The sequence below is a fragment of the Neophocaena asiaeorientalis genome, unplaced genomic scaffold (assembly GCF_003031525.2).
Source record: "Neophocaena asiaeorientalis asiaeorientalis breed wild unplaced genomic scaffold, Neophocaena_asiaeorientalis_V1.1 scaffold14, whole genome shotgun sequence".
In the NCBI taxonomy this organism is placed as follows: domain Eukaryota; kingdom Metazoa; phylum Chordata; class Mammalia; order Artiodactyla; family Phocoenidae; genus Neophocaena; species Neophocaena asiaeorientalis.
Window position 1 is genome coordinate 12,222,656 of NW_020175192.1, and position 21,476 is coordinate 12,244,131.

The following is a 21,476-nucleotide window of genomic DNA, read 5'->3' on the forward strand; positions in this document are numbered from 1 at the left end:
TACTGTAGCCGCTAACATCAAGTTCAAACAAGCACAAGGGTGCCATTTCACAAAAACATCCTAATACTGTTTATTCTACTTATGTTACTGAAAAGCTAGAGATTCCAAATTCCAAGAAGGAAAAGGTAAGGAAGAATCCTGGTTGTACTGCTATTATTTTGCATAGAATTAAAACTCTGGGTTCCATGCTGTCATTTGTTGACAAAGTGGCAGAATCTTCCGAGCAGAGCACATGAGGCTTAATACCCAGTTCTAGTTGCGAAGTGGATACAGAGGTACGGTCGCCATATGCAAGACTCAAGATGGAGAAAGGAGGAAAATGAGAGGGGTCAAAGGTAATTGCTGGAGCTAATTATAATTCCAGACTAGCAATCTGGGGAAAAGGGAAGGAGGCCAAGTACAAGGAGAAAGTGTCCAGTCCAGAGCACTTAACTGATGCCAATAGCTAGCAAACTGGGCCATCAGGTCTAGAAGCCCTTTGATGTCAGACCTGTGGTGGAAAAGGTGGAGGCGTCTGGATTCTCTCTTCTATATGGTTTGGGAAACAGAGGGGCCACTCAGGGGAGGCCACACTGGAAGTCCTCACTTGCTAGTGTTTCTATACAGTGTGTACGCAAGAAATTAAGTGCATTTTAGCCTAACTTAAAGCCATGCTTTTGAGTTCCAAAGGGTTTTTCACACTGCTATGGGTGGAAATTCCAAACGCAATCAACTTTTGCTAACTTGAATGCACTCATGATGACCTTTGGTTTTCAAGTTTTGAAAAAATGTATTTGGCTCCTGTGAGACATCAATGAACTCATTCTCTTCAGCAGATGAATAATATGTACACATTCTTTCAAGAACTACTATATACTTGAATCATTACGAGACAAGAAGCACAGCAAATGTCCTCCTTACACACAGTACCTTTACTTGGCACACAGAACATCAGATACGTAACATTGGCGGTTTAAATACTGAACCACAGTTTACCTTCTCAAGTGTAAGGCTGAAGTTTAAAACTGGCACATCCGTTAATCTAGTTAGTATGATGGAAATAACATATAACCACAGTTGGGTAGTGGCTTATCTTTTTAATGAAGCTATAAAGCTTTTGGGATCTATACCATATTAACCCTTTTATTTAACTAAAAATCACAGCTGTGTTTACCATTTTAAACTATATCTAATTGGGGAGGCAAGTAATATACACTTTCACAGCTACTGAAAACTACACAGATGCCAATTCCTTCAACCCACTGTTACACACAGCAAAAAAGAAGGAAGGGAGGAAAAAAGCCCTCAATGGATATCAAACTTGAGAGCTTCATGTGGAATTCTAGTGCTATTAAACAAGTAGCCAAGACACAAACACCCAGCTTGGGTCACTAAAACTTCAATAGAAGCAACAACTGAGGCTAATTCTTGATTTAATTTTGAGGACCCATGCAAGATTCAGCTATAAAACTCAAAACTAGTTCCCGATGTCTAGTTCTAGCATTGGACTCAAGCCAAAAGGAAAGCAAAATGTATATTTTAAGAGCCTATTCTAGAATCTTTGCATGTAACCATTTTATTTTTCCTCAGGAGATTAAATGAGGTCACAGCTTAATCAGCCTGTATTAAAGAACAAACAAGCAAGTTAGTTTTCAGGACTTTAAGTTGAAATGGCAAGTTTGCGTCACACTGTTTTTCCATCACATTTATGTTACTTTTGCTTCGAAGCTGAGTAGACGCATAGCATGTCAAAGTAAGTAAGTTAATGCACTTAATTCAATATTCAGTTAAGGTGAAAAGGGCAAGCGTGAGAACTGTAATGGATAATTTTTTACAAGTAACAATGTGCGCTTGACAAATGTTGAGAAAAAAAGCAAAACAAAGTAGTGATTTCAGGAAGGAACAGTATGGTTACTTCTCCACTTTCACTTAAAAAGTAACTGAAAGAGCTTTGGTTTCCATTTTTGTTCTCCTTGTCTACTAAGAAGTTTGAGAAAATGGTTCAAAAATTTAGTGCAGGGACCTACACAAACTATCGGAAGCACCTCACTCAAAATAAACCCCAAATCTGGAGTAAACAAAAAAGTTCTTGCATCTGTGCCTATCTAGTGACTACACAGGATTTGAATCCCAGCTTTCTAAACTAGAGAAACAATAAGGTAATTGTTTTGAGACTCTAATGCAGTACAATAATTCCACTGAATTTGGAAATAAGGCAGCTAATTTTGGGGGCGACAATTCTGGTGGTGCGGGTTAAGTGGAGAGAAGTCGTGTTTTCTGTGAGGAGCCCTCGTTGTCCTTTTCTGCGGTCCTATTATCGCACCACAGGCCTCTCATGTGTCGTAATGCTGCTTCTCCTGGATTCACAGGCCTCCCTGGCGGTCTCCCCTCTGAACGTCACAACAGCATCACTCAAGCCTCTCGCTGGCTGGGCTCTTCCTGGCCCTCCAGCACCGTCCTGAACACGTCGGAGGCAGGCCTGAGTTGGAAAGTGCGAGTGGCTCTCATTGGCTTCGACTGCTCTGAACCTGGGAGCTCCTAAATCAGGTTGATGTTTGTGCCTTTCCCTTGTAAGACTGGCCAATCAATAAAAGGAAACTGAAACGTGGTGTTTTTCCTTTCCATCTCAGTTTACGTTGATAAGAAGTACAGATACAAAATAAATCAGTGGGAAAAAAAAAAAAGTGGAAACTAAGCCTTGCTCAGCCAGAAGCTTGGGTTACATCACTAGTGATTTTAGTCAGTGTGACTTTGTGCAAAATATCCTCAAGAAGGCTCGGCTCATTTTCAAAGTAACAACAACAACGATAGCAAAAAAAAGTGAACGATGAGTGTTCAGAAAAAACGAAAAATGAACCTGTCACATGTGTATATTTACTATATACACGCGCCATATATAGCAAAGCAAATGTAGTGTGTGAATTGTGAACATTTGGGAAAGTACTGGTTATGTTTTCTTTTTTTCCAAGTCTAGATTGAAGCAATCCTGTCTTAGCAATGGATAACTACAATGAAAATGAGCCTGAGATATGTTAAAAGGCCGCCCCTGTAAACATTTCCTCAAAGGGAACAGTAGCAGTTGAGTATGTATCAGTTACTCATACTATATTCATCACTATCGCAATGCTTTATAAAAGACAAACAGCTTATTTCTAGGCTGTCACGGATTTATAGAATATTGATTTTGTTGAAAACAATCCACTGTCATCCAGTCCCAGGTTTAAATCCAATCTGGCCTTTACCAGTGGGCATTCACTAGGTCTTCTGCTCTGCAGCTGCCGTGGTCTGTGAAGGAGCTTCCGGCTTCATGATCTGGTAGGTGATGAGATACTCTGGGTATGCCTGGAAAGGACAGGAAGCAAAACACATCACCCTCTGGGCAGCTAAAATACTAAAGCCCGACTTAACGTGGAAGCCTCAGAGGCTGTTGATCATAACCCATACTCTACGTACACCCAAGAGCCTACGAAGGTCAGCTAATTCACAGGTGCCTGGACAGTTAGGAGGTCCGCCTCCACATCTGTATATAAACCTGTGTAAATCCTATAATCCTAGAATTGTTATAATGTTATTTCTACTTTTGGATACTGTAAAATGGTTACACTGTATTTATCCCTCACTAGAGAGCCACATGCCATAAACAGGAAAACTCAGGCAAGAAAAAAATCTCTTTCTCACAGCACCTAGCGTAGTGCCATCACATAGCACGTTTCAGGAAAAGTCTGTTACATGACAGAATAGTTCACTGAACTGATTTCAAATTAATCATAGATGATGATGTAACCCACTGAGTGAGGAGGAAGAAAGGCAACGTGTGCTGAGTCACCAGTAACTCAGAGGCAACAGTTTGGAGGTGATTTTTACAAGTTGACTAGTTAAAGACAATTTTTACAGGAAAGAAAATGACTCTGATGAAGAGCCTCCACCCCCTGTACTCCCTCCTCTTCTGTGTCTTCTTTCTTGTAGTAAAACCGAAGGCTCGGTGCTTACCAGTGGGAAGAGCACTTCTTGGTGGGAAGAGGAAGCCTGACCAGGAAGTGGTGACAAACCAGAAATCCCTACAAAGGCAGCTGGAAGGGGGGCAGGGTGAAGCCATGTACACTACCTAGGAACCTGTCACCCCTAACTCTAACATAATGATAAGACTCGACTCAGTATTTCAGAGTGGTCTGTGGGTGAAAAATAGTATTCTTTGGTGAGGTAAGTGTTTTGGGGCCCCCAAATAATTTGCTGAATGCTGACCTAGAGAGAGTAAGATAATGGAAAGAATGAAGGATAAAAAAAACTGGACTGTTTAATAGTTAAAATGCAGAAATGAACATGTGATAGATTTATTGAATTATTTCTTTATAATTTTACACCTCTGCAGAAACTGTTACATGTCAGGTGCCTCCGCTTTCCTCATTTATAAATGGGAGCAGTAACAACACCAAGACTTTTGTGAGGATTAAACACAGAGATCCTAGAATAGGTTTGGCATAGTAAAAATCTAGTTTGTGTTAGTTAACTATTATTATTCTCATTCATCAAAGACTAGTTCTTCTTGAAGAGGTCTCAGTAAGGATTAAAAAAACAAAAAATGTACATATGCTTTGAAAAGTTATAACTGTTTCTATTCATGTAAGGAACCATTATCACTCATAATATTCTTTTCCAAAATTCCAGTCTGTTTTGGTTTGACTTAAAAACAGCAATGGTTTCCACCTTTAGTACACGTAGTTGGAATAACTAAGACTGACAATCCTCATTACTCCTGACTTTCCAATCCGGAGCGCAATAACTAAATAGTTTGTAGTTTTATTTTATTATAATGTGAACACTGCTTAATTGTTGAAATGGTTTTAAACTGTATTTTAGTTTTTAGTTACAAGGTAGGTTAGCTATCTATTGCTAATTCTAGAGTCGGGTATAAAGAATCTAGGAAGGCTCAAAAACTGGTGGAAAAATGGAAAAAAACTGGTTAATCAACCAGATAGTTTGATGGTCAAGAAAATTATCTATTCATCACCAATACACATATATTGAGCATCTAGTGCATACAAAGCACTCTGGGGTAAGATATGGACCCTGCTGTCAAGAAGTCTCCCATTTGTTTGGGAAGATAAGCCAGACAGAAAAAGAAGAATTTAAAACTAACCCCGGTGAGCATGTGCTAAGTGTCAAAAACGAGTGAGGGGCTTCCCTGGTGGCGCAGTGGTTGAGAGTCCGCCTGCCGATGCAGGGGACGCGGGTTCGGGACACGGGTTCGTGCCCCGGTCCGGGAAGATCTCACATGTCGCGGAGCAGCTGGGCCCGTGAGCCATGGCCGCTGAGCCTGCGCATCCGGAGCCTGTGCTCCGCAACGGGAGAGGCCACAACAGTGAGAGGCCTGCGTACCACAAAAAAAAAAAAAAAAAAAAAAAAAAAAAAAAAAAAAAAAAAAAAAAAAAAAAGAGTGTGAAGCCCACTCCTACTTCCTTTTGTCCCAATGACATTTAATATCTATGATACTTTGTATGATACATCCTTTTGCTTGCAGATATGTTGCTTAAGCAAAGGGATTGGTAATGCAAGCATGTGAATTTTGGTAGTACACTATCTTAGGAGATTCCTAACACATGTAAATTTTAGGCAGATTCTAAGATGCTAATGGTATGAATGACTTACAGGTCCTTATCTCTTGGTTCCTACTGACTAGGCTACTGAATTGCTTCTGTGTACCGACTGAGATAGGAATTAATCACATCAAAGTCCAGAGGGATTTAAGGCAAGGGAATTACTAAACTGCAGGACTAGAAGGGCCCAGGATAGACCAACAAACATGATTTCCTGTCAAGTCTTACTTTAAACCCATGCTGGTTATAAAAGCATAGAGCATATTTTTAAAGTACCTAAAAGAAAAGATTCAACAGCCACTTTTAGTAACTGAATTTCAGAAAATTCTTCTTAACCCAAATCCTCCATGCTACAACTTAAACTCAAATGCTTTCAGTTAATTCTCCACAGAGGTGAAGAAACATGCTCCCTTGAATGATTTTGTGCATTTGAAAATCATCCTACAAATCACTGCGTAGTCTTCTATTCTCCAAGTTACATAACTCTGCATTGTTCATATCATTTCAGTAAAACAGGCCACATGTCTGAAGCGGCCAATGACCAGAGAATACCTCCTCTATTGTCTAATTTAATGTGAAGCTTATAGTACAACGCACAAAAAATTCCTGATACTCTAAGTCCAGTCATATACTAAAATCAGAACTACTTTTCTTTCAAGCACAGTGTAGTTATTTTTCAACACATCTTTTCAATTCCAAAGAAACAAATAATCCCACCAATAATAAATAATACTCCTCGGGGCTTCCCTGGTGGCGCAGTGGTTGAGAATCTGCCTGCCAATGCGGGGGACACGGGTTCGAGCCCTGGTCTGGGAAGATCCCACATGCCGCAGAGCAACTGGGCCCGTGAGCCACAACTACTGAGCCTGCGCGTCTGGAGCTTACGCTCCGCAACAAGAGAGGCCGCAACGAGAGAGGCCGCGACAGTGAGAGGCCCGCGCACCGCGATGAAGAGTGGCCCCTGCTCGCTGCAACTAGAGAAAGCCCACGCACAGAAACGAAGACCCAACACAACCAAAAATAAATAAATAATTTAAAAATAAATAAATAAATAAATAATACTCCTCGAACCAACCCTCTGAATAAAACATTTACATATTCTTGAAAGTGTTGATACTAAGGGTGAAAGATGATTTAAGGTATCACTAAGGGGAATGAAAGAAAAGTTACCAAAGGAGAAGTCCACCATAAATCAGGAGAAATTGCGCATGGGCAGCGACTCAATTAGTAGACATTAGAGTAAACACTGTCCATGTGGGAAGCACCTGGATATGGAAGCACAGGTATGCTCCCCTGAAACAAAACAGCTACTACACACATTTTAGTTTTCAAGGTACTTTTTTCTTTCAAATATGATTTGGACCACATCATTCTCTAAAATTCTTTTAGCAAGGGAATCTAAACAAGTTATCAAGTCAAACTACTTAGGAAATGGTTGAAAGATCAGCAAATACTACAAATGTAAACCTATTATTAGTATCCCTTATTATTTCTTTCCACCCAAATGTGAAAGAAATTCTATTTCCCATAGCTAACTTACAAAATCTTGAAAAGTGTATGGTAGAGAAAACTGAAATCACCTATAATCTCAATACCCAGAGATAACCGCTCTTATGTTTTGGTTGATTCTGTGTTTAGCATATACCATGTAAATATACTTTTTAAATCACAGGCACATAAATATACGAACATTCATTTAAATCATTCTCTTTCTGTTGAATATTTAGGTTGTTTAAAATTTTCATTATGATAATCAACACAGCGATGAACCTTCTTGTAGGGTTTTTTTTGGGTGTGATCATCACTGATTATATCTAAAACAAATTTCTAAAAGTGGAATTACTGAGTCAAAGTGAAAGTGTTTTCTCTAGAAGTAGGGAGTTTCTGATTTAAAAAGAAAAATCTGACAAATTTATTCTTCGGTAGTTTTTAAACTTTTATTTGGAAACAACTGCAAAACATATTAAGTTGCAAAAATTAAGCTAGTACCTAAAATACCTGTATACCCTTTACCTACATCCAAATATTGTTAAGGTTTTACTTATCCCATTTGCTTTATCATGTGTACTTCCCCCACCTCTATATATACTAGGCAGACAGACAGAAAGACAGATAGATTCAGTTACGTTTTCCCCTGAGCCATTTGAGAGTAAGTAATATACCTCATCATGGTTCTTTATCCCCAAATATGCTAGTATTTACTTCCTAAGAATAGGGATATTCTCTTACATAAATTTTATACTGACATAATACTTTTATCTACCTACTGTTCATATTTCAATTTTATCAGTTGATCTAATAATGGTGTCCTTTCTCTTCTAGTACCAGATCCAATTTGGGGGCAGAATCTGAAGTTAGTTGTCCTGTCTCTTGGGTTTCATTTAATCTGAAAGTTTTCAAAGCCTTTCTCTTTTATAACATTGACATTTTTTGAAGAATCCAGTCTTCCCCTCAATTTTTTTTTAATAGAACATTCTTCATTTTGATTAGACTGAGGTCATACATTCTTGGCTGGAACACTGCATAGATGATTTTGGCTCTTCTCAGAATATGACATCTGGAGGCACACTGTGTGTGTATCTGTCCCTCATTGGTGATGTTAATTCTGATCATCTGGGCAAGGTACTGCCCCCTTTCTCCAAAGTATAATTACTGTGGGTTTCCCCCCGTCCTTTGTAACTAATAAGAAGACCATGCGCAGTCCTCCTCTCCGTATCAAAATTATCCCCTACATTTAGCATCCATTGATCTAATCTTTACCACGATGGCTGCAAATCTAGTACTCCCTCCTTATCTACCACCTGCCCTTGGCTTTCTACTGTAAGCAGAGCCTTCCTTTCCCCTTCATTTATTTATTTATCTATTTGTTATCAGTATAGAAACATAAATTCGTATTCTTTCCAATGTTTTAAAATTTATTACTGTACTTATTCTGATGTTCAAACTATCCCAGATTTGGCCAGTGGGAGCCACTTCAAGCCAGCTCTGAGTCCTTGTGACATGCTCCCATCATTGCTTTTGAGCACTTCATTACTTTCTGTTATAACAAGATGTTGTTCCGGGCTCATCTTGTTCCTATTCTGCTCCAGCCCTGGAATTAGCTGTTTCTCCAAAGTTCCTTTTAGTGGGGGTTGGTATTGGAGACCAAGATCTGGGCTTTAGGTGTGTTTATTGCTACTGGGGTTTCTTTGCTTTCAGCAGACAGTGCTAAGAAATACATGCACATATATACTCATGCTTACATATATCTCTTACACATATACCTCTTACAAATAGACCTATACATACATATTATTTACATGTGTACAAACATACACATACTAGAAAGCATCAGTTCATATCGATATCTCCAATTTCAGTCCGTCCCTAGCGTCATTCTTACCTTTCCCCTTTCCATATTTATATGTCTTTTCTTCCACAGTGAGAACCCAGCTCCCAAAATTAACACATCAACACATTTACTCATTTGCTCAATCCTAGAATACAGCTAAAAGAGTTTCAATGCTTTGCCCAAACCACCACAATCAACAGATCTACTAAATGAAACCCAGGATTTGTTTGCAATTCTTCCCCCTACTCCACACCTGACCCGGCCCAAGATTGTTGGCATATAAGAAAATAGTTTTCATAGTTTACTTGTGTATAGTTAATTTCTTCTTTCTCCTTTTTTAGTTTTCTCTAACAGTGTAGTTAAAGTATCCATTTGAAATTCAATTAAGTTCAGACAAATTGATTTTTGTTTCTAGACAGATTAGTAGGCATTCAGCAGTATTGTGAGAGTTTTAAGGCCTGGATTGAAAATGATAGAAAGTTTTCCTGTTTGTTGACAATTTTTTCTTGGAGCCTCAAGCATTTGGCAGAATTCAATGTACTGTAGCTTTAAGACTCAGAAAGCTATTCTTCTGTGTAAGTACGCTGATCAACTCATGTGACCAGCCTGTGGCAAGTACCTCACGAAGATCTTTGAATGGCAGCTACTCTTAGCTCTCCATGCCATGCGGAGGCATGAAAGATACAAAGCATTAATTCAGAACAGCAGGCCACAAGAGCTGCATGAGATGCCACACCTTTATTTCTCAGCCACCATCTTGTTTACACTGTATTACCTGGCTGACAGGTGAATGATGGGATCTACGTATAAAGATGATATCAAAGAATTTTGGTATGCTCATTTTGAACTGAATCAACTAATGCTATCAAACTATGTGGTGGATATTTCATGAAATGGCTTTCTTCAACTCTTACGTGGTCTCCGCATTCTGAATCAACCGTTTATGGTAGCTTGGTCATGCTTATTCCAAGAGCACCATACCTGCTCTCCTCTGTAGATGACATATTCAGCATAGGCCAGCCCATTCACACTCGGCCTCCCAATGACGGAGTGATGGCCTGGGGGGGCGTGAGCCATTTTCATGGTGCTGAACTGCAGAAAGGACTTGCCAAGGGTCACTCTACAGAAAAGCATTTGTCTGAAGAAAAAAGGAAAGCAAACTTAGAATGACATAACTGTTAGCTTTACTGATTTTTTCAAAAGCAGTTAATATAAGGCAAGCTAATTTAAATGTCACTTTTGATTTTATGAGTAGGAATAGGATAAGATTTGATATACTGATTTACTATAAGCTGTTAGCAGGCTCAATAGTTATACTTAACATTTAAAGTTTTGGTGTGGTTTAAAATCAATCATAGAAAACACTTGGCAAGTTTTTGACTAGTGGAAAAAGGACAAATACTAGCAAAAACTGTCTTCTGGAAGGATGCACGTGGCTGGATAGGAAGAAAGTGAAGAAAATAAGCAGATGGCAGCAGCATCTGAAATTAAGATTAGGCTTATTACTCATTATGAAGAAGCAAAAACTGGGATGAGATACGTAATAATAAAAGGGGGTTATATAAAAAAATACTTAGCTTAACTGTATGTCTGGAAATTATACTACCTGAGTGAAACATGAATTGGGGCAGCTGTTAAATATTATAGAGGAGAAGAAAGACTGATTGGAAAGAAAGTGTATTACATAAACTAGAGGTTGGCAAAGTATGGGCCAAAATCTAGTCTGCCACCTGTTTTTGTAAATAAAACTTTACTGGAACACATTCTGGAACACATTCCCACACATTGCCACACGTTCATTTACATGTCGACCACGGCTGCTTTTGTACTACAAGGGCAGAGCTGAGTCACTGTGACAGGGATCATACAGCCTGCAAAGCCTAAAAAACTTACTTTGTAGTTCTTTAAAATAAAAGTTTGTAAACCCTTAACAAACATTTTAATAAATATTTTAACTACGCTATAAGATTGGTCACGCTGTTAACTGTAAATACCTGTTATTCAATCAAATAGTTTATTTTTAGTAATGGAGTATGATCTTTGCATTGTGACTCATCAGAGATATTACTTTGAGTAAAAACTGTGCCAGACCCAGTTTAACTGAGTCCTGCCTGGGCTGGCTTTTTTAGTGTGATGCTACTGATGACCCTCTGGGATGCTGGCTGGGCATCAACTGTATCCTCTTGTGGGTCCCAGAGGAAAACATTTGGATCTGCATTAGAAGGAAGCTTTTTGAGCTCTATCTCCACACTGTGGTGGCGCTACAGTGTCACTGGACTCTGCCCGCTCAGCCCGCTGGGCCCACTGCCATGGCTACTCCCAGTGTCCGTATGTCACTCAAAGCTTGACCTGACAGGCCCTCGCTTTCTGACTTTTGCTTCCTGCCCCAGGGTGTCCCTGTTGCTGTGGAGACAAAAGATGCAGGACCTGCCTGGCTGGCCCGCGAGGCTGGTACTAGCTCACGTCTGCTCACCGGCTTGCCTTGTGCCTTGTGTGTGCATCCTGCAGACGCAGCGGCCCCAAGGTGGGACACCAACGCCCTGTGGGGCAAATGCTGACCAGTGCAAGACAGGCGCCAGCACATAAATTCAGCTCTCTTCCCTCATGATGTACTGCTCTGAGATGTAACGGTTCAGACCGTATGAGTCCAGGCCTCATGGACTGAGCAACCGACTGCACTGGTTATGAGACCGTGGCCAGCTCACCGGTGCACCTCCCGGTCTTTGCTCTGCCTCTTTATCCACCTCACTTCCTTCTGTGCCCTCACTCCTGCTTCCCTGAGGTTGCACTTGCCAGGAAAGTGCTAGTTCATAAGCTTTTGCTTCAGGCTCTGTTTTCTAGGAAATCCTGGCCAAGACATAAACATGTGTGCCTAATTTAAATAAGCAACTGTTAGTCCACATCTACGTTCATTTTTACTGTTATTTAGGAGTTAGGTTTGAAGCAACAAAGGGAAATTTCTGCAATTATATATCCCTGGGAATTTTTATGTGTTATTAACCACAGCGACCTTAACAGAAAGAAGTTTTCTTCTGGACATAGGGCATCTGTCTTAGAACTGCTGATGGCTACAATTTTTTTCACAACAAAACTGAGAGAGAGAAGTTTTAAGGTGAACAACTATAATGAATTTCATGGTTATATGGGTCTTTCTGAGGTTTCAACTGGATTACCAGGTATCTTACTAACTTGACTTTGCAAAAATAATGCAGCTGGTTAATCTAAAGAGAAATGCAATAAGTTGCAATCTTTGTACAGCACAATTCTTTTTGTATCTTTTCCAACGACAGGAAAGGGAATGGTATGTTTTTCACTGACTTCTGAGCGTTTATAACATTCTCTCAAATTTCTGAGTTTTAAAATCCCATTTAAAAAGCTAATATTCATTTGTTTACTATTAATTCCAAAGTTATATTCTGAGGTTGGACTTCTAACTAATTATATACCCTGCCTTAAAATATCACTAGCAAAGTCAGCAAATTAAAGGTTCTACTTGTTTATAGAAGTTATGTGCTTTAGTTCAAATGTGACTTTAGTTCAAATGTGACTGGAGCTAGAGGTTCTTTGTTCTCCAGAAATAATTCTCAACCTTGTTCTGAATCTGAAGCAAGGACATTGGAACCCAGGGAGAAAGCCAAAATGGAGGGAGCTTCACTGTAACCTATGACTAGCTTTTACCGCTGCTGTCAGCTCTGTTGTCACTACTCCTATTGGGGCAGGGGCTGATCAGCTATTCCTATCCAACCCCAAAACAGCCTGACTCATTAGGAGTAAGACTGAGGATGACCTGTGACTTCTGCAGAGCCTGAGAAACCAAGCTGGTTCATGACTTGAGGACAGCAACCATTACACAAAAGACAAGATGCTCACCTGTGACATATGTAACACGACCGGTCTTTGTGCGCGGGGCAGCCTGTTCCTCCCCCAATTCCGTAAACGTACTGGTTGCTTTTAGAAGAGTTTTCAGCAAAATAAATCCCGGCACCAAACATTCCTCCTATATATGCATGTCGCTCATCAAACCCTTTATGAATAATGGCATTAATGAAAGGAGAACCTAAAAATATAAAGACAGAAAGATCAGTTTTGAGCGCTTTTCTAGAATCTCAATTAGCTGCATACTATTTGCACTTGGCAGATTAATACTAATTAATAACGCCTAAATGAAAAGTTTATTTTGTAAGATGGTCTACTTACATAAATTATTATCATGTACTAGAATCTTATCAGGAACCCATAGTGTTCACCGAGCAAGGGTGTTATATGGATTTTGCAGATGGCATGAGATTTTAGATAGCAAAGTACAACGTGGCTTTGAAGATACAGATTATTTTACACCCAGTCCTACTTTAAGCAAAAACAGATAATCTAATAAACTAAAACAATTATGCTAAACTACAACAAAAAGAGTATTTCACTATCTAGATGGCTCAGTGTGCAGTTGAAGTTCTGAGACAATTTCAGATAAATTACTTTCACTGTACGTGCCTTGGAAAGCCTGTACTAACATGTAATGCATTAGAAAGCTGGTACCAACATGTAGTTAAAAAAAAAATCAGAGCAAACCATTTTTAACACAACACTAATATAGTCAGTAACGCAGGCTTTTCACGCTACTGGAGTTTGCGAACGCCCGGAGAGATAGTGACTGTCGGGACACTCACCGTGAAATAACATGCGCTCGTTATGGTGGTTGTGATTCTCCTCGGACACTTCCTTCTGTCTGTGACAGAATCGCTCTCTCAACTTCTTGTTGACAACTTTTTGAATCTTTAAGGATGAGGAAGAGAGAAGTGAATTAGCGAAATGTTTATTAATTGGTAGTTTATGATTTAAAATAAGAAGTATGTTTTCCTTTAGGGAGGTTCAATTTTTGTTCTATGTTTTGTTTGCTTAAAACACTATTTAAGAGCGGTAAAGCTGCCAGGCCGGTGTAACTCAGTGAACGCGCTGGCGCTCAGCGGCATCAGCTTCTGCTACGGTTTTGTTTGTTATTCTGTACCATAGCTAGCTATACCTCAAAGTCAACTGAGGACTTGCTGAATTTCGGGATACAGGGGCTTATAAACCTGTACTCTCAGAAAGCTCCCCAGGTAATTCTGACATGCACTGGTGTAATTTCAACAGGCCCATTAGCCCAAAGGGTTAGCCCGGCTCTCAACTGATTTTATTCATCTTCATGACACCCCTCCGGAAAAAGCATACGGCAGTCATTTCTTCCATGTTATAAATAAGATACTGAGACTAAGAGATACATGCATACTGATATAAACACTGACTCAACTAGATGGAAAATCCAGGCCTTTAATGCTACTTTGAAATAGTGATAACAGAAATTACTGTCAGCTATGGTCCATATTAGTGGGTGAGCTGGGAGTCTTATCGCCATGTTTGCCTCACTAACGCCAGCTGCCCCAGCCTCTGCTTGATATTCAGGCAAGCTGTGCAATCCAATTTTCACCCTGAAATTTTAAAAACTTACTCGAATGACGTTGTATCTGTTGAAGATGCCACCAGCATTACCACCATCTCTGTGTTCGCGAATTGTACTTTGCATCTATAGAACAAAAGAGAGTAACTTTCTGAAAATACGCCAGTGTGTAATTCTGAAGACATTCCTCCTGTTGTTTTCAAAAGTTCAATTCTATTATACTGTGTCACTGATGAGTCTAAGACTCAGCACAGATTTCAGGAAAAGATAATTAAAAATTTTCATGTACAATTACCTCTTCTTCTACTGACTGATATTCTTTATCTTCTGGAGCAAGATCCAGCAAAATAGTTCCCTGATTCACACAGTGAAAAGTCAAATAAGGATTGGTGCCTGCAGGAAAGAAAAATTAACATATTAAACAAAGGTCCACACTTCTTCAGGCTCTATTTTGGGGAACACTTGTCATAAATAATAGATATTTTGGAACAAGTCTAACGTATGTGCAATTTGAACCTAATATATAAGGTTGTATTAAGCAAGTACATCCAAAGACAAGAGAAGTAATGGAGATGTGTTTGGGGATCAATTTGATCTGTTCTTACAGAGGTCCTTGTACATACACACAGCAGGCTCAACAATTATTTGTTGAACTGAACTCAATCATGAACATACATGATGCTGATACAAAAGAAAACACAGTGTGATTACAATGTAGTGTGGTCTAAAATATAAGAATTATCCTCTAAAAGAATTATTATCTGTGAGATGACTTGAAATGGTCACTTATAATAAGTTTAAAATACATTGTTCTTGTTAATTTCATTACCCGTGTTGATTTAGTACAAATAAGCAAGACTCAAGCTCAACATCTGTTAATGTTTAGTTTCATGTCACTCTTGCAATTTTATTACCTCTGCAGACTAAATGACTAATTCAAGTTTTTTCCTTTCTCTTCCTTTGCTTTCCTATAGCGAAAGCACTTCTAACAGAGAACAGGGAGGCACACAAAGGAGAAAGATAGGCGTGTAACAGCGAAGTACAATGGAAAAAGACTGAGCTGACAGTTGTGAGGGAGGGGAAAAGACACAAGATAAGGTAAGAGAGAAAGGTCAGATTATGAAAAGCCATGCTATGAACATCTGATTTTATCCTAAAAGCAACAGTGTTCTATTGAAGGGTTTTAAGCCCTGGAATGATATGATCATATAGTCATTTTGAAAAGTGTCTTCTGGTTACAGTGTAGGGAAGGTACCAGAGGGGTGGCAAAGGTGACTGTCGGAGATAAGCTGGAAGGTGGTTGTGAGAGTCCAGGAGAGAGATGACAGTGATAGGGATTAGGTGACAGCAGTGGGAAAGGACAGAAGCACAGATTCCAGAGATATTTAGGATACAAAGTGTTGGGGAAGAGGGAAGAGTGACTCTGATTTCTAGCTAAAGCAACTAGAGGGAGAGCGAGGTCAAGGATGGAGATGGGGAGGCAGGAGGTGCCACCCCAGCTGAGTGCACGAGCTCTGGGGTCAGGCCACCCGAGCAAATGCCAGCCTGGACACTTATCTTGTACCACTAATTTCTGAAATCTATTTATTTTTTAATAGCTTACCTTGTTGTCCACCTAAGAGTCTTTCTACTCCCTTGATTAATTTATGGCGGTGTCCGTATGCATTGATGCCTATTTCTTTCAACTCTTCATGACCCATATCAGCCAACACATCTAGTGTAATCTGAAAAACGAATCAAAATTAATTGCTACATCTTTAACAGTTCCTCAGATGATGAAAACTTTTCCATTTGCCTTCAATGCTATAGCATCCAGTCAAATTAAGAAAATTCTTCTGTTTCCTTTATAAGCATGAACTGATAATCTTCTTAAAGTTGCCCCCATAAACTTATCAGCTTTTTGCTCACTTGAAATACTCCCTAATTTGCTTTCAGTCAATGGAGAATTAAAATGGGAGAAATAATGCTATAGAAGTATAAAATGGTCATTGCTATTTTTCCTTTTGATTATTTAATTCTACCACATTTTGCTTACCTCAAGATATAAGAGGGAACAACCAGTAGCCTGAAAATGGGGAAATACCAGATCCCAATATCCAGAAGGTAGCAGAGGTGAATGGTAGGGAACGGGAGAGGTGTTCAGCATACTGAAACAGGAGAAGTTTTAGGGAAGTAGCATTTATATAAAAATAAGAAGGAACTTCCTAGAAGTATCTGAGCATGGAAAAGGCTGCTTTAGAAAGTAGTAAGATTTATATCACAAGCATTTAGTTAGATTACAGACCATTTTATATAGAAACTATATAAAGAATTCCAATTTGGAGAAGAAAAAAGAGAGTAGATAGATGGTTTTTAAGGTCTCTTCTAAATTCTCAGATCTAACAATCCCTGAAGCCTAACATACATTCTATTTTTGTACAGAACCAATGGTTTTAAATTTTTGGTTATTCGTCCCTGTAGATGGAGATGATTAGCTGCCACGACTCAAAATTACCAGATTCCGGGCTTCCCTGGTGGCGCAGTGGTTGAGAGTCTGCCTGCCGATGCAGGGGACACGGGTTTGTGCCCCAGTCTGGGAAGATCCCACATGCTGCGGAGCGGCTCGGTCCGTGAGCCACGGCCGCTGAGCCTGTGCGTCCGGAGCCTGTGCTCCGCAACGGGAGAGGCCACAACAGTGAGAGGCCCGCGTACCACAAAAAAAAAAAAAAAAAAAAAAAAAAAAAAAATTACCAGATTCCTTTGTTGACTAAAAGGAACGGTGACTCTAGCGTCACCCAGTGGCAGTGCTCTGAAGGCACAGGGTGAAGTCCTGGGCGGCCACATTTCTTGAGGGATGAACTGCAATTTTCAGCTCAGAAGAAGCTGGCCCCTCTGACAGCCCAAATACTACTTCACAAGATTAGCCATTGATTTTCTCTTTCCTCTGGAAACGGAGAAATCCTTTGAGAGACACTCTTTTTCCCACTCAAACAAGATATTTTTATCTATCCATAGTTCTCTCTACCTTTATCCTTGCACATAGCATTTTTAAAAACTAACATATTAGGCCTGGAGCTCCGATGGTTTTTATTGTCAAAATGAAATACTATATAATGAGTCCGATCTCCTCAGTGCAAAAAGCATACATCATTCATTCTTGGAAATAATTTACTTTATTGCTCCTAAGTGGCCATTTAAGAAATAATCGCTCCATTGCACAAAATGGGCAGTTCACTTCCAATCACCCAAAGGAAGTTTTCAGCAGAGCTTTTAAAAAGCAACAGTTTTGAAATATGCATCTTTGAGATGGAATAGATCACAACATAATAGGAGTCTTTACATTTTTAGCTAGATGTGATTTTAATATAATTTGGAAACCATGCACAAGGTTTACTATACTGATATTCCATTCTTTTTTCCTTCTAAACTTCACATAAGGTTGACATAAAAACAGGATCTCTTATCTATGTGGTAGCTTCAATTTAAAGAGTCCTTAGCTTTTCTGAATTGATACATATAGTGTATGTCTGAAAGAAGCAGAAACCAGGCCAGCAAAACATAGTATTAGCTTCTAGAGAAGAAATGGAGAACATTTGACACATTTGTTTATTATATATAGCTCCAATCGTGAATGAAATGAATACCTCATTTAATACTCACAATGACTCATGAAATACTACTACTGTCCTTATGAGAAAATTAAGGCACAGTGAAGCCATGAAAATACTACACAGAAGAGCTGAAATGTATTGCCATACTTGTCTTTCCTCTTGCTTATTTTTTCTTAAAAAGGATGACTAAAAAGCTAAAATAACTAAACATTAAATTTAGTTGCTTTGAGTTACGTGGTACCCTATTTGTCCTCATATTTATTGGAATTGGCAACTGGAAAACCTTAAATGACAAGCTAAAGAATTTAGATTTATGTTCACTAATCATTCATTCATACATAGTATATTTAATGAGTACCTTCTGTATGCTAGATATTTCCAAAAAAGTAACTAATTAAACATTTCATTTAATTCTAAAACAACCCACTTCAGCTCAGAAAGGTAAATAAGTGGTCCAAATTGGCAGTAAAAGAGTGGAGCCAGGGAACAAACAGAATCCTACCACTACAGATCATGCTATTTCCTCTACCAAGGAGATAAAAGGTAAACACAAATATTTGGTAAAGCTTGGTAAATGTTTTCGAGGAACCCCTATGGGAACTCTTAGGAAGATTACTTACTGGCTTGAGGCTACAAGTAGGGGAGGGAACAAAGAAAGGACTAGGAAGGGGATCAGGAAAGGTTCTTAGAAGAAAGTAATAATTCAGCTAAGGAAGAGGACTTAGGCAGAGGAAGAAGGGAAGGGTGTTTAAGACAAATGGAAGACCATGCGCAAAAGGAAAATCAAGTGAGAGACTATAGAACATTTGAGAGACTCTAGTAATAAAGTTCATAATGATTAGCGTATAATGTATATACAGGAATAAAAGAAGGGATGGACAGAGCAGCAGGCTAAAAGCAGATCTAATGGGCTTTACACACCAAGTTAAGACAGTGTCCAAAATGTCCAAGAACACCTTTTCAGCAGAGCAACACAAAGGTGTCTTTCAGGAGGATGGTGGTATGAAGGGCAGATCTGGAAGGGAAAGTGACTGTGAACAAGATGATGACAGGGTGGAGCGGATTGGAAGGGATGAATCGGAGAGCAATTTCAAAGGGACAGATGACAGGGCCTGGTAAATAGAAATGGTTAGAGAAAAAAAAAAGAATGGGGGTAAAGATTATTCCAAAATTCTCAAGCTGAGTGAATATGAGATTATTGTGTTAATAAAAGAAATGGAAATAATTGGAAGTAAAACAGGCTAGTTGGATTTTAGGTATGTTTCTCCAAGATTCAAGACTTTTATACTGCTAGAAATATTTTTCTGAAAATTATCTTTAAATTAACTCACTTCAAAAAAACACAAAACCCTAACTTAGTTACATCCAGGAAATTATAAGTTTGTTGGGCCACTTATTTATAGTTAGCACACATTAAAACCAAATTATAATCTTTAAAATAAATATTATCCATGTATCAGCTAAGTCATCTTGCACATAAAGCAAACGTCACTTCAAGAGTGTTACTTTAAGAAGGGCTGGCTCTTGTTTCTAAGATTTATTCATTTCCTCTGGGGTGGAGTGAGAAGAATTGGAGTTTTAATGAAAAAGGCCTTTCTTTTACTTGGGCTTAAAAGATTGCAGGCTAGAGTAACAGTAATTAGAACTAACTTTACAATCATGTTCATAATGAATTTCTTGAGTCCATGTCTTTGTCTTTAGATTCTGAAGTAAAAATTTATATGGTCACTTTTCATGAAAATATATATGTGGACCATAAACATGTTCACAAGGAATCTTCCAAGTCACGGCATTTATGTTCCAGGAATTGCAATGTAAATCAAATCAGTCTTTCCCACAGAAAAAGTATTCTAGTCAGGAAGCTATGTTATAGAGGAAGGGCCAAAGTGACACTGGTACTATACTTAACTAACTATAAAGGACATAGGTATATATTATTTAATATAGAACTAGCAAACTATATAAGACAAACAAGTCAAGTTAGTTAAGAGACTTCAGAGAGAGTAACTGTGAAGGTAAGAGGTGAGGCTATGATGCTCTGAAGGAAGTTTCCCTGGAACCAGAAATAAAAGAACTATGTTCCCCACTCCACTGAGAGAGAAGAATCTATCAGTAGGAACAGAGGCAATAAGATATTATGTGTCAAAGCATCTCAGGAAAACAGGACGCCTCTGCCTTCAGCTCAATAGACATGAACTAAATGGCTACAATACATACACCCTAACACTTTCCCTCACCTCACAAATACCTGGCCCTCATCATATATTACCGGACTGACATAGAATGCTAATGGCAGAAAATCCTCTGGGTAAGTTATGGAAAGGGTTACAGAAGGTATTACTCTATAACTAAAGGCTAGTCAAGTAACAATTGTAGTCAAAATAAAACTTTGATTGCTTGAAGACTGGGCCAAAAGACAGTCACACAGAGTTCAACACAATGAATGGTGATATCATTTGTCTGGAGGAAAGAGCTATGCTAGGTAATAGACATTAAATGGAAGAGTCAACATATTGATAAAAAAAAGATACAGAAATTATTCTGGCAAAAGGAAAATCAATGGAACCATTTACTCAGAACAAAACTGAAGTGAAAAAGATAACAATGAAACTGATGAAACCAGGATAAGCTGTCAAAAGGACCAACTGTTAAGACTAAACTATTAAACTATTAAAATCAATAAACCAGGCCACAGGAAATCAGTTACTATAAAAGAGAATATATAAAGTAAAACAGAAAAAAGAAAACATAAAATTATGATGCGAACTGACTAAAAGAGTAGAAACTGAACTCTTGAAAAACGGTTAACTGGAATTATTTGAATTAGCATCTGTTTTTATTAAGCAAAGATATGTGAAATTTCACAGTTACTGTGGATATGATTTGGGAAGAAGGGAGATGGCTGGAATATGGCTTTAGCAGAGGATACTGCTTCTAAAACAGCTTTAATACCTTCAAGGGAAGGATAAGGGAAAAGGAGTCTTACTGTTTAGGCTATTCTCATAAGAAATCTCCAAACCAGAGGGTGAATTAATGGCAGGTGCAGCTTAAAGGAAAAGGAAATTATTATAGCAGTTTATGAAGTCCTCCCCACCAGACAGAAGATACAACTGATATTTCATTAAAGTATATTTTAAAAACTGGCACAGAAGCATCTGACTGGGAATTTTAACTATCTGGACTTTTGAAAGTATTATTATATTTTACAGGTCAGGCAAGTGATAGGTTAAATGCCTTAATCAGAATCAAGGTCTTCTTTTAGTCCAGTGCTATTTCTACCCAACTGTTTTGATCATCAAGAGCATTAAAGATCAACTACAATATATAATATGAAGAAATTCAGCTAAAAAAAAAAAGACATTAGAAAATCTTAACATCGTAATTGATATGAAAAAGACCTGGAGTTTTTAATTAACTCTAAACTGACTATATGCCTAACAAAGAAATCAGATGGGGCAAAGAGGCCAGTGAAGAATTTGGACACTATATCCACATAAAGAATAACTGAAACAGAAGGTGAATTTATGCTAAATTAGAAGAAACTCTGTAAG

At 38.6% G+C, this 21,476-nt stretch overlaps 1 protein-coding gene across 2 annotated transcripts in view; it reads right to left on the reverse strand.

Annotated features, from left to right (window-relative positions):
- Positions 1-2,749: 2,749 nt before the first annotated feature.
- Positions 2,750-21,476, reverse strand: part of TNKS (tankyrase) — a 171,953-nt gene continuing 153,226 nt past the window's right edge. Inside the window, exons 21-27 of one of the 2 annotated variants that reach the window (XM_024765070.1) lie at positions 15,939-16,059; positions 14,631-14,728; positions 14,387-14,461; positions 13,569-13,674; positions 12,775-12,961; positions 9,886-10,042; positions 2,750-3,321 (exon numbers count right to left, since the gene is read on the reverse strand). In XM_024765070.1, the coding sequence (XP_024620838.1) occupies positions 3,235-3,321; positions 9,886-10,042; positions 12,775-12,961; positions 13,569-13,674; positions 14,387-14,461; positions 14,631-14,728; positions 15,939-16,059 (831 nt within the window). In that variant the 3' untranslated portion in view covers positions 2,750-3,234. The remainder of the gene's footprint in view (positions 3,322-9,885; positions 10,043-12,774; positions 12,962-13,568; positions 13,675-14,386; positions 14,462-14,630; positions 14,729-15,938; positions 16,060-21,476) is intronic. The other variant, XM_024765071.1, reaches the window with a different exon arrangement.